We start from the raw sequence: 15,878 nt of genomic DNA, 5'->3' as shown, positions 1-15,878 counted from the left end.
GGAGATCTACTGGTCAAGAGCCAGGAGATGCAGTTATGGATGACTTCTTGGAAGGGTCTGTGGTAAGAAGTCTTGTTGTAGGAGCAAGCAGACCATTCAAGTCTACAGATTTGTTTGGTTTTGGTTTTTTTATGGTGTTTTTTGTTGTTGTTGTTTGTTTGTTGTTCGTTTGTTGTTTGTTTGTTGTTGTTTTTTGGTATGGACAGTCAGATATATTTGCTTGTTTCTACTGAGGTGTTAGAATTGAGTGAGCTATCAACTCTGCTTCCAGCTTGCAGTATGGCTTTATGGGTCAGCTTCGCTTTCCCATTTCGTAGAGAGAAAAATTACACTGAACATGAACACAAGAGAAAGGAAAATCCATGGCTGTAAAAGAAAAGTACAGTCTCAAATCTGGAAATACACTCACAGGCTTCTTATGCCACAGACAAGGGTGCAAAGTGAGCTACTCTCTGTTGGGATCTCAAGGGAAGGTGTCAGCCTAGTGGCTATCTCCTGGTGCCTTTTAAAAAAGCAGACCAGGTCATTCAGGGTCAGGTGGCAGATCCTGCCAGCATGGAAGGCATCCTGTGTCCTTCAGTCGTCACCCCCTACCTTTCCAGCTGAGGGACAGGGGCTGCAGGAAGGAAGTCACGGTTTTGGCAGGGAGATTGTACAGGCTGTAGTTTCAGGCACCTCTTTCCCAACTGGATCAACACTCTGCAATCAAACACCATGGATTTCTAGTAACAATTACTAATCCAGAAATGCTGCGCAATGCCTGCAATAGCATACAGATTACAAAGAAGGCTGAGGCAAGGAAAAGAGGCACGTAACCTCGGGAAAAAACCCCAAGTGCCATGCATAACTAATAAGAACCCATGGACAAGACTACACGTGTCCACCATCAATGTGCCATGTAACTGATAAGGAGCACATGCAACATATCACACAGCAGCAGGAGGAGAGAAGGACAATAAAGCTGCAATGCAGCAGGAGATGCTACACTCATTTTCACACAGAGATATCTCTCCTGCTGCTGCTGTCTTGGCTTTACCTGGTGTCCTGTCCTACAGGGACACAGGCTGAGATGGTCTGGCTGTGCCACACGTGTGCTTGCAGACTTGAAGCCTTCCAACTTCTGTCTGCTAAAGGAGAGGGAAGTAATTGTCCCATAAGCTTCAACAGCACAGTTTTCCACAGCACTGGAGACGTGTTATGAAGAAGCCTCTGAGCGTTAAAGGCACAGGAAGGTTAGATATAAGGGGGGAGGTGCAGGCTGCACTCCCCAGGGATTGCAACCAAGGAGAAGTCCCTGCACGTCCTCAAGGAAAGCTGGCACGAGACCAGGAGAGGCCAAGAGGAATATCAGGAATAAAAAGGAAAGGACAAGCATCCTGGATACAGCACATGCTGTCTGAGAAAGGAGGAAGAGAACAGGACTGTAACTAATGATGGCAAGTAAGACTGATGAAAGTTTAAAGTGTGATGCAGTGGATGCACACCTGTGTGAGCACCTTACAAGTACTGGCAAACCATTTGTCTCTATGTAGAACAACAGGACAGGAGCAGAAGAAAATTATTCCGAACTACACTCTTTTTTCAAACCTTTTAAACTTAAGATACAGAAAAACATACAAAATTTCAAAATACTAATTTCTGCTGTAAGGAGGGAGAAGAAAGGGCTCAGCCATGGAATTCTTCAAGTGAAAACCCACTGCTGAATCTTGTAATCCCTTAAAAGATGACTGCTCTGATATTCTCTTTGTGCTTCTATCATATGCAAATGTCAATCCTCTTTTTTAAACCACAACCCATGCATTTTATTGTATTTTCTTGCACTGTATTTTTTTTTTTAAAGCTGCACACTTTAGATTTACTAAGCAATATAACTGAAGTGTTAAAACTTTACTTGTTTGCTAGGATTCCAGTAACAGCAGCTAAATTACACAAGTGTTTTCTTTTTATTACTAGATCTTCTGCAACCCATGTGACAGTGCTTCAGGAGGAGGGATTGGTTTTGTGAAGTGAGGGTAGGGAAGGGGCTAGAAGAGTACCAACAAACATGCCCCTCGGCAGTAAGAGACTACTCTAGACCAGAGATGTCTGGTTTACACAGGAAGAACAACCTGTTCCCAATTATCAGTTAATTTGATGCTCACCTTTATCTGACCAAACCTTCAAATCCAGCTATTAAAAACAGTTTCCATCCTCTCTCTCCATTCTTCCCTCTACTACTTTCAAACAAATACTGAATCACAGAATCACAGAATCTTAGGGGTTGGAAAGATCACCTAGTCTAACCCCATTGCCAGAGAAGGATCACCTAGAGCACATCACACAGGAATGTGTCCAGGTGGGTTTTGAATGTCTCCAGTGAAGGAGACTCCACAACCTCTCTGGGCAGCCTGTTCCAATGCTCTGTCACTCTCACAGTAAATAAGTTTTTCTGATGTTTATGTGGAACCTCCTATGCTCCACTTTGCACCCATTGCCCCTTGTCCTATCATTAGATATCACTGAAAAAAGCCTGGCTCCGTCCTCCTGACACTCCCCCTTAACATATTTGTAAACATTGATGAGGTCGCCCCTCAGTCTTCTCCAAGCTAAAGAGACCCAGCTCCCTCAGCCTTTCCTCATAAGGGAGATGTTTCACTCCCTTCATCATCTTTGTGGCTCTGCACTGGACTCTTTGAAGCAGTTCCCTGTCCTTCTTGAACTGAGGGGCCCAGAACTGGACACAGTGTTCCCAATGTGGCCTCACCAAGGCAGAACAGAGGGGGAGGAGAACCTCTCTTGACCTACTAACCACCCCCTTTCTAATACACCCCAGGATGCCATTGGCCTTCTTGGCCACAAGGGCACATTGCTGGCTCATGGTCATCCTCCTGTCCACCAGGACCCCCAGGTCCCTTTCTCCTACACTGCTCTCCAGCAGGTCAGCCCCCAACCTGTACTGGTACATGGGGTTGTTCTTCCCCAGATGCAAGACTCTACACTTGCCCTTGTTGAATTTCATCAAGTTTCTCCCTGCCCAACTCTCCAGCCTGTCGAGGTCTCCCTGAATGGCAGCACAGCCTCTGGTGTGTCAGCCACTCCTCCCAGTTTAGTGTCATCAGCAAACTTGCTGAGGGCACACTCTGTTCCCTCATCCAGGTCGTTGATGAAAATATTGAACAGCACCGGTCCCAGTACTGACCCCTGAGGGACTCCACTAGTCACAGACCTCCAACTAGATTCTGTCCTATTGACCACCACTCCCTGTCTTCTTCCTTTCAACCAGTTCATGATCCACCTCACTACCTGACCATCAAGAGCACAGTTCCTCAGTTTATCTACAAGGATGCTGTGGAAGACACAGCAATACAGAAATATCATAGACAAGTCCTTTATGTTGAAGGAAAGCAACATATTGTTATGAAGAAAAAACATACGGGAATATATTAATAAAAAAAATATAAGGCAATTACATAAAATACTCATTATGGTGTGAGATAACTAGGGTAGGAAAATTGAGCAGGGAAAAGGGATGGACTATGATAGGGGGTAAGGATCATATTAGCGACTTCTACAGGGAAGAAGGCTTTGTAAGTAGGACAGATCAAAAGCATGAAAACATGCAATGGGATCTCAGATCCACCTACCTCTCCAAGTCTCTCATCACTGAGTTTTGCCAAAGTCTGTGTGAAGACAGGTGAATAAAAACCTCAAGAGACTGTATCTAACACAGACCAAGTATATGCTATGAGCAGTTTTAAAGAGTTAGAGATGGGGGAGTGAGAGAGCTCTACTTGGGCACTGTTGATCTGCTAACTCCCAGCACTGAAAGATGCAAAGTGCATCCCACACCAGAGGTCAATCATTGCTCTCAGCCAATGTTGGCAAGTGAAATTTCCGGATGAAATCAGGAGGGAATGGTAGAAAGGAAAGCATGCTTCTGTCCTGAAGCTGGTCACATAGGGACATCCTGGCAAGAATCTGTACTCTGCCACCAAAAGGAGTCATGTTTCCTGAGGAAGGAAATAGAGATACAGCAGCAATGCCAATGTGGGCAGCCTGAGCGTTCCCTCAGCCCCTAAAACTGCTGTGAAAACATGATACAGGAAGGGCTTCTCTTCTGACATCTCTAATCCAAAGCCTTACAAATGGCACAAAAAGGGAGGAGGAGAGGGGTAGCCATTACAAGAAGCTTCCCAAGGACTTCTGCTCCAGCAGTAACCCTTCTGAAAGGAACATGCCTAAATGCAGGCACTCACTGTTCATTAACAGAAGATGACCAGCTGAAAGCAGGCTGTTTCCATCCAAGGCATTTCCCTGGGGGACAGTATCCTTTCAAAGACAACTAAATTCCCCTCTCCCTTTCCATAGGAAGGACATTCATATGCATTATTCCTAACTGTTTTTTAGCAGGAGAATCTGGAAAGGCAGTGAGGAATACTGAAGCATAATTTTAAGGAAAAAAACACTCTTCTGGGTTAAATGGCCACAGGAAAATTTATTGGGTTGTGTATCTTGAGAGTGGGGGGAAGAAAGAAGTTGCAGAGGGAGTAATTTTTAAGTCTGGGAGAAGTTTATTTTTGGTATTTTTCTTGTGACATGTGCCTGCACTGCTACTGGTGCTTGCCCTTCACCCAGCCCCACAGGCTGCTGCTCCACAGCCAACCACCACCAAATCAGTGCAAAGCAGTGACATCTATCTCAAGACCTAAGGGCTTTTATCACTGTTAACTGCCACCAGTTCAGTGAGGATGCAGGGTGCCATAAATGGCAAGGCATGCCTGTTTAGTCCCTAGACCATTACTGGCTTTAAAATACAAGACCAGCACCCTTAGCTGCCTCCAAGGGTGTAGAGGACACGTATTTCCACAGGGAGCAGCAGCAGGTCATATGAGAAGGTTCAGGTGCTGCCAATGCAAGTGCATTTCAACAGCTTAGACAAGTAAAGCATGCATTACTCCATAAACAAGGCTTTTTGGAGAGAAGAATGAAAGCAGTCCTCTTTGTAGGTGAGATGTAAGAAACTTCTGGGCAGCTGTATAAAATAATCCAGAACAAGACACAACTGCAGTAATCTCTAAGCAAAACATAGACCAATTAAATCTGTTTTGTTTCTCACAGTGCTTTGTCATTCTGCCAAGAATCTGCATCTTACATGGCTTTGTTGGGCCATCTGCTTCCCACCACATCCACTTTGCATTTCTAAGGACTAGGCTATCTGGGCCAGACTGTGCAATGTCCTCAGGTCCTCATGCCACTGTATTCACTGTATCCTTTGTAACTCCTTCCTGCCCCTTCCCTTTCCAGCAGATTTCAAAATCAGGCCTGAAAGTCATTCTTCATGCACCAAGTCCTATCTAAAGAAGATAGGAGATCCCTGATCCTCTAGGTTGGGCAAATGCAAGTAAATGTATTTTCAAACTTTCTGTTGCAGCAGCAAATACACCCTTGATTATAGGTATCAACTAGCAATTGCAGAAGAAACAAGTATTAATTCAAATAGAAAGTTGGCACTGGCTCCACCTCCAGCCATCTGTCCTGAAGGCAGATATGGCATCAGTGAGTGTGCTACAGCACACTGATGGAAATTTTGATATGCCTTATGATAAGAGCTGATGTGAAATGACTGGATGCTCACTCACCCTTCACCCCACAGATTTCAGGGTCCCACCCTAGCTTGTTTTTAAATACTGGGCAACACCAGAGTGACTCACGAGATCACTTGTGGGTGAGGCAGAAGCAGGATCCCAGTGACAGCCCTACGTGCCATCAGCCCATCCAGAAAGCACAAGACTACGTGGCAATTCAGCAGGCTCTCCTGATGACAAGAGTCTTACACAAGCTGCCAAAGTACATCTTTTAGTGTACACCCATCCCCATTAAGTGATGGTTACTGGATGCAGGCTAGAAGCAGGGAGCATGGCAGGGGAGCAAGCCCAGGCCTAATAGTCTCTCATCACACAGACCTGACTCAACCAAATTACCATTGCTTGCATGACTGATTCGATAAAAGTACAAACTCACCTGAACCCTGGTCATTTGCATCTGTTAAGTTAAGCAAACTCGGTGCATTTAAGGCTGTGAAGCTCAGGGCCTGGGGTGTCGGGAGCAGCACAACAATGCCTTGGTGGCCCCAACCCTGCAAGAAAGCAGCAGAGAGCAGCTGCCTGCTGGGCTCTTGCTGCAGGCACCTGCAGCCCTCAGGAGTAAAGGCTTTATCGGCCTGGCTCCTGCCTAGCCATCAAATAATTTCCTTGTGTCTGTAAGTTCCCATTTATTGATTGAAGGTTTGCAATGAAAACCAGTGGATATTCTGCTACAGGTGGAAGAAGAGGCAATGTTCTAATGCACAGCACTTTCTTCTTAGAATACGCTTCAGGATCACTAGGCTGGAAACCACACTGACTCTATGCATATTGCTTAAGATTATATGCACCAGGAAAATCAAACCATCAGAGAAACTCTAATTCAAATAATTCAGTAACTGAAAGGAAAATGTGTCTACAAATGTTTGGTAAGAGTTGTTACAAATCAATGCGGAGGATGTGTATGACAACATTTGCTTTAAGCAAAAGTGTGCTCTCTTTATTGGCTTCAATAAAAAGGGGTTAATAAGCCAACAGGGTTTTTCATAATACTTTACAACAGTTGCTTAAGCATTTATATACCAGCAGATGGAAAACACATTTATTAAACATTTGGTCTTTGAGTCATGCTGACGTTAATATCTCAAGCATTCATTCAGGCAACAGCCTCTTGTATTGGACTCATTCTGCAACTAACTCGTGCATAGTTATACTTCACTTAGGAGTCAAGAAAACTGCTCAGATACAAAGAAAATCTAACGAGAGGACCACAGGGTGCTGCAGAGTAACTGTGCATATACAAGATAACTAGAGGGTCCAATGCAGCTTGTATCTGCGACCAAACCACCCGTAGTCCCACAGACCCTGGCACACTCTCATGAGCAGAGGTGGATACCCAGATTTGCCAGGAGTGACATCACCCTTTCTTTCCACAGGAAGGCTGAAATTGAAAGGAGTAAACTTGGAGCAAAGACACTTGAGGCCTGCACACTGGCTATTAGAGCAGCAGTTCTTTACTTTACAGGTGCAAAGAGACCAACAGAAGAAATTATGGTGAGTTGCTGTGATGATGCTGCTCCAAGAACTGTGTAGGAATCGGAAGGAGGTAAAGCCTGTGGCTGAGTTAAACACTCAGGGAAATAGTTCAAATGAATCTGTGTAAGATACAGTACTCTGTATTAGAAGTGGAAAGGGAAGGCATGGAAACAAAAATCCTTAAGCAAGAGTGAGGGGGAAGATACAGAGACAAGAGAGAAAAGAGAAAGTACCAAGGGGCATCTCAGGCACCATGTACAGAATCAACATACGTTTGCTTCACAGCAAAGGGAACGAAAGCAACAGGCTTGCTGTACTGACCCCTGCAGCCCGTCCTGCTCAGGAAAACTGCAACAGCTCCCCCTCTGTTAAAGGAGTTTCTTATGTCCCTTTTAAAGGGATGACTGACAATCCCGAGGTCTCTGGATACAGAGCATGAAGTGCTTAGGGAAGTAAAATAAAACAGATGCTTTCATTATGGTTAGAAACAAATAGGGGTTTTAATCCTTTATCTTTTTTTAATCAGTCTGCTATGTTTGTTTTCCTGCTTCCTTGTTTCCAACATCAGAATAAATGGAACCGGACTTGAATTTCATACTATTCAGTGCCTTCCAGAACATGTGGTTTGAAAACGAAGTTTCACCTAATCAGGTATTAAGGAAAGAATGAAAATCCAGCCAGAATTATTACCAAACCACCTGTTGAGTTTTAGGCTGCTGTGCACTGTGCTTGCTGTAGCTGACTGGAGGACATTTCTACAGATATCACTATGGAAATGTTTGCAAAGACTCATTAAATATATGATTTATGCATCAGTCCTAGCAAGCACAGAAGCTAACAATTACTGTAAGTTTCACCCAGTAGTTAATGAAGACACCAATACTAATTCAAGAAACAATCACCTCATATATTTTTTTTCTTGTACTGTGCAAAGATAAATTAATTTGTGTTGTGCACTAAAACCAAGACCAGCCTCCCAATAGCTTCCCATAGATGCAGAGTATTTCCTAGCTCCTGTTGCAGCTCCTTGGACCAGTGCATGACACGCTCTGGACTTCCACTGCACTCTTTAGCCCTGCTGAGTTTACCAGTCTGAGCAATAAGCTCACTTCCCAGCACGGCAGATTCGAAGCAGCTAACAGTTGAGACTACCTAGCACCCAAGTAATAAAATACAGTACATTTCTCTACAAGCACAAATTTATCTATCAGTAGTGTTAAAGAGATTTCAGCTATTTTCTGAGCAGATGGTGCAAATTTGACAGAGCCAAGTCCAAAATCCATGTGACGTCTCAAAAACAACTGTCAAAACTTATAAAGATGAACAAATAAACTTGCAGCTTTGGTACAAGATCTCTGTGCAATGGAACTGGGAATGGAGTGATCAAACTTCAAGTCAGCAGCAAGCAAAATTATTGACAAAAAGTACTGAAGTCTAAATCACAGCCTGTGTTATTTATTCACCACATTTAAAGCTCATGTCTTTACCGAGATATGCAAGAGGCTAAGAAATTTATGGTAGGTGCTTTTATGATAAAGTTTTGTAGCTTATCTCACATACATGCTCACTGAAAATATTTACACCAAATGTACTTCCCATAAAAAAACCGATCTCCACACAAATGCAAAATAGCTTAATCTTTTCCTGGAAACAAGTTCTAAATTGACGCATTCTTCTACAGATTTTATCTGCTGCAGCAGTAGTCCGTACACACACGTATACTGAAAAAACTGTCAGAAATGGCACACAGGTATAATCATTTAACAGTGCAAGTACTCACATTCTCGAGTTAACCAAAGTAAACCACTGCTCCTTAGTCACCTCGTACTTGAATGCCGCTGAACATGTGATCAAACTTGCCAAAATATTAAAGTAGTATAAATGCAGCTTAGTAGTCCATAACAAGTCTTTCTAGTTCTTTTTCCTGTTGCTGATTGATTCAGAGAGTGCAGAAAACACCACCCCTTAAGTTTGTCTTTCCACTTGTAGAGCTCCATGCAATTAAGAAACTAGCTTCAATAACTCCAACGCCCAAATCAGATCCTCATCTAAAGGCATTCTCTAAAGGCAGCACAGCTTGGTAACAAATCACAGGTATTTGCAGGCCAATACTTTGTCCATTATGAACGGCTGAGGATTTAGAGACACTGGCATACATATCTGCATGTTAGAACGCCAGCCTCACAAGTTTGCAAAGCCAACAAGTCCTGACAGTCTCTGCAAAATGTCATCCAATTTAGTTTTTAATTAAATACTTGCAATTCATTATATTGTCCTTCTACAAATAAGGGAACAGTTTCTGCTGTGCAAGAAGCCTTGTTTGCATAACAATCCTGAAAGTAAAACTTTATCTTGCGTTAACACATCCCCAGCAAAAACATTTAGCTTCTTTTAGACTTATGTATCAGCTTATCAACTTTTCCAGTAGCCAATTCTACCGTGCTGGTGGGGGTGGAATTAGTAAACCAATCAGTAACAGTCCATGCACAATTTTTCTTTCCTTGTAATCAGAGGGAATTGTTCTGCATGACTTAAGTTAAAAGCGTATTACTAAAAGAAGTTAGGTGGGGGGGGGTTGTCAGTAAACAGCAACAGTTAAGTCACACAGCAGGGGTTCTCAAATTCATCTTGAAAGGACTGCAAAACATTACAAAATTGCATAGTTTATTTTTTTAGAGTATATACTTTTACTTCTATAAAAATAGGAGGTTGGAGGTGGGGAGGAAAGTAATATGCTTTTTCAACAGTCTCAGGATTTAACAACATTGCTAAATTTGGCCTTAAATCATAAACAGATAAAATTGCTATGTTTTCAAGTAACCTCCACTAGCCTTTAAAAAAACATTTATTCTTTTGCATGAATTGCAGATAATGACACTCCATTTCTAATTTCCTGCACACAAAATGCTTTTATCCCTTGCACGAATTAGAACGATTCTACAGTGAGCGCAGTGAGTAATTCAGGATTTGTTTCCATACCAGAACGTACTTTGAAAATAAGGCTGGTGCTAAAATCCACCAGATAAACCTATTCTCAGTACACGTGTGTCATGATCTAGCAAGCAGCACTTGAACATGAATGCATGAGCCTTAGGGGAAAGGAAGGAAGGAAAGGAAGGAAAGGAAGGAAGGGAAAGAAGGGGAGGAAGGGGAGGAAGGGGAGGAAGGGGAGGAAGGGGAGGAAGGGGAGGAAGGGGAGGAAGGGGAGGAAGGGGAGGAAGGGGAGGAAGGGGAGGAAGGGGAGGAAGGGGAGGAAGGGAGGGAGGGAGGGAGGGAGGGAGGGAGGAAGAAATTTCTATTTACATGTGTTAACAAAAAAGATATTTAATGATCCTTCCCAGGATATTCAGAGTGTTCCCAGCCACCCCAGCCTTCATTGATAAATCCATTTCCCATCATACCTACATTAGAAGGTCTCGAAAAAGCACACACAAGCTCCTGCCATGCACTTGAAATTTTCTATATAATCCCACTGTAGCAGCTTCAGCTTTAGTAGGCTAAAGCTGTATTTGTGCAGTGATCAGGAGAACAGAAAAATATTGACACAATTGCAGGAAGAACACTGCTGCTGTGCTGTTATCAGTCCTTCTGCAATCTCTGCCCCCTCCTGACCCATCAGTCTTCCTCAGCGACCTTTGAACATGCCAAGTGAACTATTTCAAAGCATATCACCCAACCCAAATAGACACATCAGGAGCTTCTTAAAATAAGGAAAAAGTGAAATTAACTGAACACAACCACTTGATGTTGCTTGAGAAATGGTTGTGTTTTGTTGAGAAGTAAGAAACAAAAATCAGCCTGACCAGTACAAGTAACCAGGAAAGGCTGGGAATTCGATGTGTAAGAGTTGGTTAATCTCAGAAGTTAATTACAGACACAGGATAACAACCACATGACTTTCTGCAGCAAACCCCTAGGCCTCTCAAGAGCTGGGTGTAAGCCTGCATAGAGAGTGCTGCTGCAGGATGAACCACTGAGTGCCAGTCCTTAATATCTTTGCAAACAACTTTCCACACTTTAAATATTTAAAAGTTTATCAGGTGTGGTGGTGGGAGAACAGGCAGGCTCTCATCTACCAGGAAATTAGTTTCCAGTATTTAGATTCAGCTGCTGTTACTTCCCTTCTCTGCTACTTTAACAATTGAAGAAAAAAATTTTTTTAAAGATAAATCAATAATCCAAAGGGGTAAAGTGTTCCTGATTCGTTTACCTGTAGCACTGCCATTAGTATTTGCTGGGTAGGCCATGTTTGCTCAGTGACACGTCCAGAGCTAGGCTGCTAGCTGTCATGCAAATGTCATGCATCAAGTCCAAAGAGACATGCAACCTGGAACAGACAAGAAAAAGGCAGTTAAAACCATACAGTTTTAAAAAGTTAGGAACATGAAGCAATAGGCATTTCTGAGTGCTTAAAGTCCCATCTTCAGTGCAAGCTTCACCATAACAGTAACCTAGATTCCACTTAATCAGTGGCCTTGCCATCACAAAAACCACAGCTGTCCTGTCATCTGAAGTTGAATTGTGGCTATCTGACAACCTCCCAAGGAGGACCACAGCTTTGGATCTGTCCTCAGTTGACGATTAAACCAGTTGAATTTGCAACTGGTCTTCGTTTTTTTGGTCTATCCTTGGTTTTTTTGGTTTGTCCTTGTACTCTATCTTCATAACAGCAGCTTCCTCACATTTGCTGGCACCTATGTTCAGTTTTAGACTACCCAAAGGTTTGGATAGGCAAGGTCAGAGGATTTTTAGGTGAAGAGCACCTACAGAAGAGCTGAACCAGCAAGCAGGGGACCAGCTATGATTTCCGAGCTCCTAAGCTCCCCAGGGGGCTGAGGGCAGAAGGACCCCACTGCAGACACAACCAAAGCAAGCATGTGCATCCCCACTGCCTAACAAATCCGGTGGCTGTTGCATGAAAGCCTGAAGGGGGAGGACCACAGTTGACACTGACCCAGCATGGCTGACTGTTAGACCTGTCCCTTGCAGGTCCCAGTGGTGACAGGTTTTCTGGGTGTGAAATTTTCTTTCAGCCCACGTGTGGCAGATTCTACTGGGAAGCAGTGCTGGCCTGAAGGTCTGGCTGTGGGTACAGAAAAAGGGCACAGTTGCCCTGGGAGGGTGGCCAAGCAAAAGCCAAGCAAGGGGCAGAAGGAAAACCAGCAGCAGTTTTGCAGCTGGCTGTCTGCTGGCTGGATCTGCAAAGCTAGCCTTACTGGCTCTGCAGTGGTCCTCCTTCCCTGTCCTTCATGGGGGCAGCCTGATCACAACCCTCATCCTCCGAGCAACAGATTTGACTCATCCAGGGCTGCAGAGACACCTCCTCTTGGCTCCTCTTCACATTTTCTACAATCCAAACAGCATTTCAGTCTGTTGGCTCGGATAGGTGGAGCTTAGGTGCAGGAAGAACACTCTGCTTCACCAAACCCAGGCTGACTTTGGCTGACAGCTCCTTAGCAAACCAGTCTCATTTTTCCAATTATAGTTGATTTGCCTCTGACAGTACGTGCGTGGAAGTATTTAAAAGCTAAGCAGATTAGCAAGGAAAAGAAAATCCAAAAATGAATTGGTGCAAGCACAGTGTCGATCTGAGACAAAGTATACTGACTCGTTGCGAAGCTGTCACTCTTCTACAGCTGACAGAGGTCTATCACACAGGCTATTATAGCTTAGCCTTTCCCTTCAAGGAACAAAAGCACTAATAATTTCATTTTTAGTACAACTCTGACATCAGTCTTCCAAGAATGCAGAGAGATCTCCAATGTAACTCCTCCTCCCCAAGTTCTGCCATATACTCTTAAACTTACAATCTCTTGTTCAAAGGAGGGCAGGACATGAAGCTGTCCTAAGGACTGTACAAGCAAAAGGCTACAAACAACAAAATAAAGCAGGTGTCCAGCACAGACCATGACACAAAGAGGCCCATCACAATATTCCAGGGATAACAATAATTATCAGATTTTTGAAACAATGAAGCATAGTGAGCGAAAAAAACCACAACAAAACACAAAACAACACAAAACAAACAAAACAAAAAACCAAAACAACAACAACAAAAAACCACAAAAAAACCACAATGGTACTGGCTGAGTTTGCAGCCAGGACCCAAGTTTGAAATCTGTGAGCTTTTAGGAAAATACTAACTACTTCCTTTCAAAGGGTGAAATTCTAAAGCATCATTCCCATCTCTACAATTGCCACCAGAATATAGTTATGTTTTAATTTCAAGAAAGGCAGCTTTTAGTGAGTCATAATGAATGCTTACAGGAAAATAATCATCTGTCTCCAGATGAAGTTTCTCAGGGCTACTGTCCTTAGCTGGACATTAGACTCTACCAGCAGCGCACCCAAGGGTAAACAAAGCTGAATTAGTTCACCCGCTTCTACTTTGTTCAGCAGAGCTCTGTGCTTCTCACTAGCACTGTAAGGGGTGTGTTTCCCTGCTTTCACCATGTATGTTCACTGGACGCTGCTGCAGCAGAAGGCTTGCACCACCGTAAACCTAACCAACGGAGCACAGTAAAACACGCACACTGTCTACCCTTTTATCAGGCAATGAAGTGACGAAAGCTCAAGGGGGGGCTGCTCAGGAAACACAAGATTTGCATTCATCTGGCCAAAGTCCTCCCAGGTCCTGTCTCAGTGCTTCTGCAGGGCTGGATGTTAACCAGCTGCTAGAACTTACTTGGCTCACACCTACTATTAACACTTGTACCAGAAGAAAAGTGAAAGCATGTACCCAGGGATGAGGATGGGCAAATAAGTAGCAGGGGGCCTTGCGGAGGACCCACCTCTTTTAGGTGGAACACAGTCCCAAATGACAGCAGATCCACCACAAAAGAGTGCTCTAACCTACATCCCATGCTGTGGTGTGCGATGGGTTTAAAAGTAAAATCTGTTAAGCTTCATCTAGCAGTTTGAAAAACACTAGTTGTCATCATGGGCATGCATTAGGAGAGCTTCTTAATACAGCAAGAAGCAAATGCAATTGAGGTAAGAATTGATGTAAAAGTAATAAAGACATTGCCAAAAGCCAAAACAGAGCCTCAGGTCTATATTTGTTTATGGCTTAAAGAGATGTAGTTGACCAGGTACAAGCTCCGTTCTCGGTATGCTTCTATTGGTTTCAAGGCTGTGCAGGTTTAAGTACCTCCTTTAAGAAACAAACTCAGCATTCGTTGAAACAAGAATGCATCTGAGCTAAAATTAGGATTAATACAATAATTTAGGAAGAAATTCAGTCCAACAGATCGGAGAAAAGGAAAAAAAAATCATAGGGTCAAATAATTTGCTACCTAGGGTAACTGGAAAAATTGGTTCTGTTCTCTTTCCTTTAGAATATATGATAACTGCAGCTGAAAACAGCTGTTAAAGTATGGAAAAAATATTATCTAGCTCAGCAAAGTCATGGAGGAAGGAATTCATGCTGCTTTGAGCCACAACAATACATTAGGAACTGAATTTCTGAAATTGCACCCACATGCACCATTTTTAGAAAAGTATTGCATGTGTTTCCCCAGCAATACACACCTCCATTGCTGTACTTCGACAGAAGTCTCTGGTGCAGGCAAGGCACAGGGTGACACTGGAGGCCAGCTAGAAAGCATAGAGGGGGAAAACTTAAGTCTGCTCTACCACAAAGCATGTTCTCCAGTACAGTCATCTTACATAAGAAAATTAGTAGAGCAGCTTATATATGCTGTTCCCAACTCCTCGACTTTCTGCCCATGTGTTTTTACATGCTCACCCCATGCTTGCCTGTGAATAATGTGATTTACAGACCCTAGGGCAAATGCAAAACAAGCAGAGACTAGCTCTATGAAGTGTTATTGCTCAATGAAGCAGTTGTCTAAAGTGTTTTGTGTTAAGATATTCAAACTCTCTTCTGCCCTGAGGTTCAATAGCAGAAACCTTAAACACATATGATCCTCAGTTTCCGCAATCTATCACGACACTCTAACCTCTACAGGTTTTTCCAGAATGGTGATTCTTTAGGCAGAGCACAAAGCCTATGTCCTAACACTGTCCTGATCATGAGGGACAAGAATCTTGCTCCTCCTTTGTGCTGCATCTTGTTAGGTCACCCAGACCTGTACTAGTATTTCTTCACCAAAAATATTTCAGTGTATATACATCTATCTATCTATCTATCTATCTATCTATCTATCTATCTATCTATCTATCTATCTATCTATCTATCTATCTATCTATCTCTGTATATATATATCAGTTCTGGAATCCACACAGCAGAGCTGTAGACTCAAGAGGCACAGATCTTGCAGAAATGCAGGCTCCTACTTCAGTCTGATGTTTTCAAGAGGCTTAAGATAGAATGAGGTTGGATCTAAAAGCAGTTGTGGAGTGGCATGTTGGCAACACAGTAATTAGACGTGATGTACAACTCAGCTCTTAACCCAGAAAAGCAATCATGAAAGTCCCTTCTGTCAGTGTCACAGTGACATTTGGGAAATGGTGATGCACACACCCTTGTTTGTGGGATTCCAGAAGACAGGCCTTGGCTTCCCAAGGAACGGGGCTTTAGGCTAAGTAGATATGCATATAACTTTTATTTTTTCTCATGGCACACACAGACTGTTAGGCGTAAATGGTCACGTAAACACTCAGCACAAGCTACAGATCTGCAGGTATCTTGAATCCCTTCACAGGATGAGTGTGGCTGAGACACTATGATGCTATTGCTGAAGACCTGGACTGCTAATGGGAGCACTGTGGGGCTGAACTGTGTAGTGTTCAAAGATACTGGCTCTCAGCTCTTCAGAT

General features: G+C 43.2%; 1 protein-coding gene across 3 annotated transcripts in view; it reads right to left on the bottom strand.

Annotated features, from left to right (window-relative positions):
* The window catches only part of KANK1 (KN motif and ankyrin repeat domains 1), a 128,039-nt gene that overhangs the window by 46,053 nt on the left and 66,108 nt on the right, over positions 1-15,878 (bottom strand). For 2 of the 3 annotated variants that reach the window (XM_051642084.1, XM_051642083.1), the window contains one exon: positions 11,308-11,424. In XM_051642084.1, the coding sequence (XP_051498044.1) occupies positions 11,308-11,344 (37 nt within the window). In that variant the 5' untranslated portion in view covers positions 11,345-11,424. Of the gene's footprint in view, positions 1-6,000; positions 6,022-11,307; positions 11,425-15,878 lie in introns of those variants that run through there. The other variant, XM_051642085.1, reaches the window with a different exon arrangement.

This window comes from Apus apus, chromosome Z (assembly GCF_020740795.1).
Source record: "Apus apus isolate bApuApu2 chromosome Z, bApuApu2.pri.cur, whole genome shotgun sequence".
In the NCBI taxonomy this organism is placed as follows: Eukaryota; Metazoa; Chordata; class Aves; order Apodiformes; family Apodidae; genus Apus; species Apus apus.
This window is presented reverse-complemented; position numbering and strand designations above follow the sequence as displayed.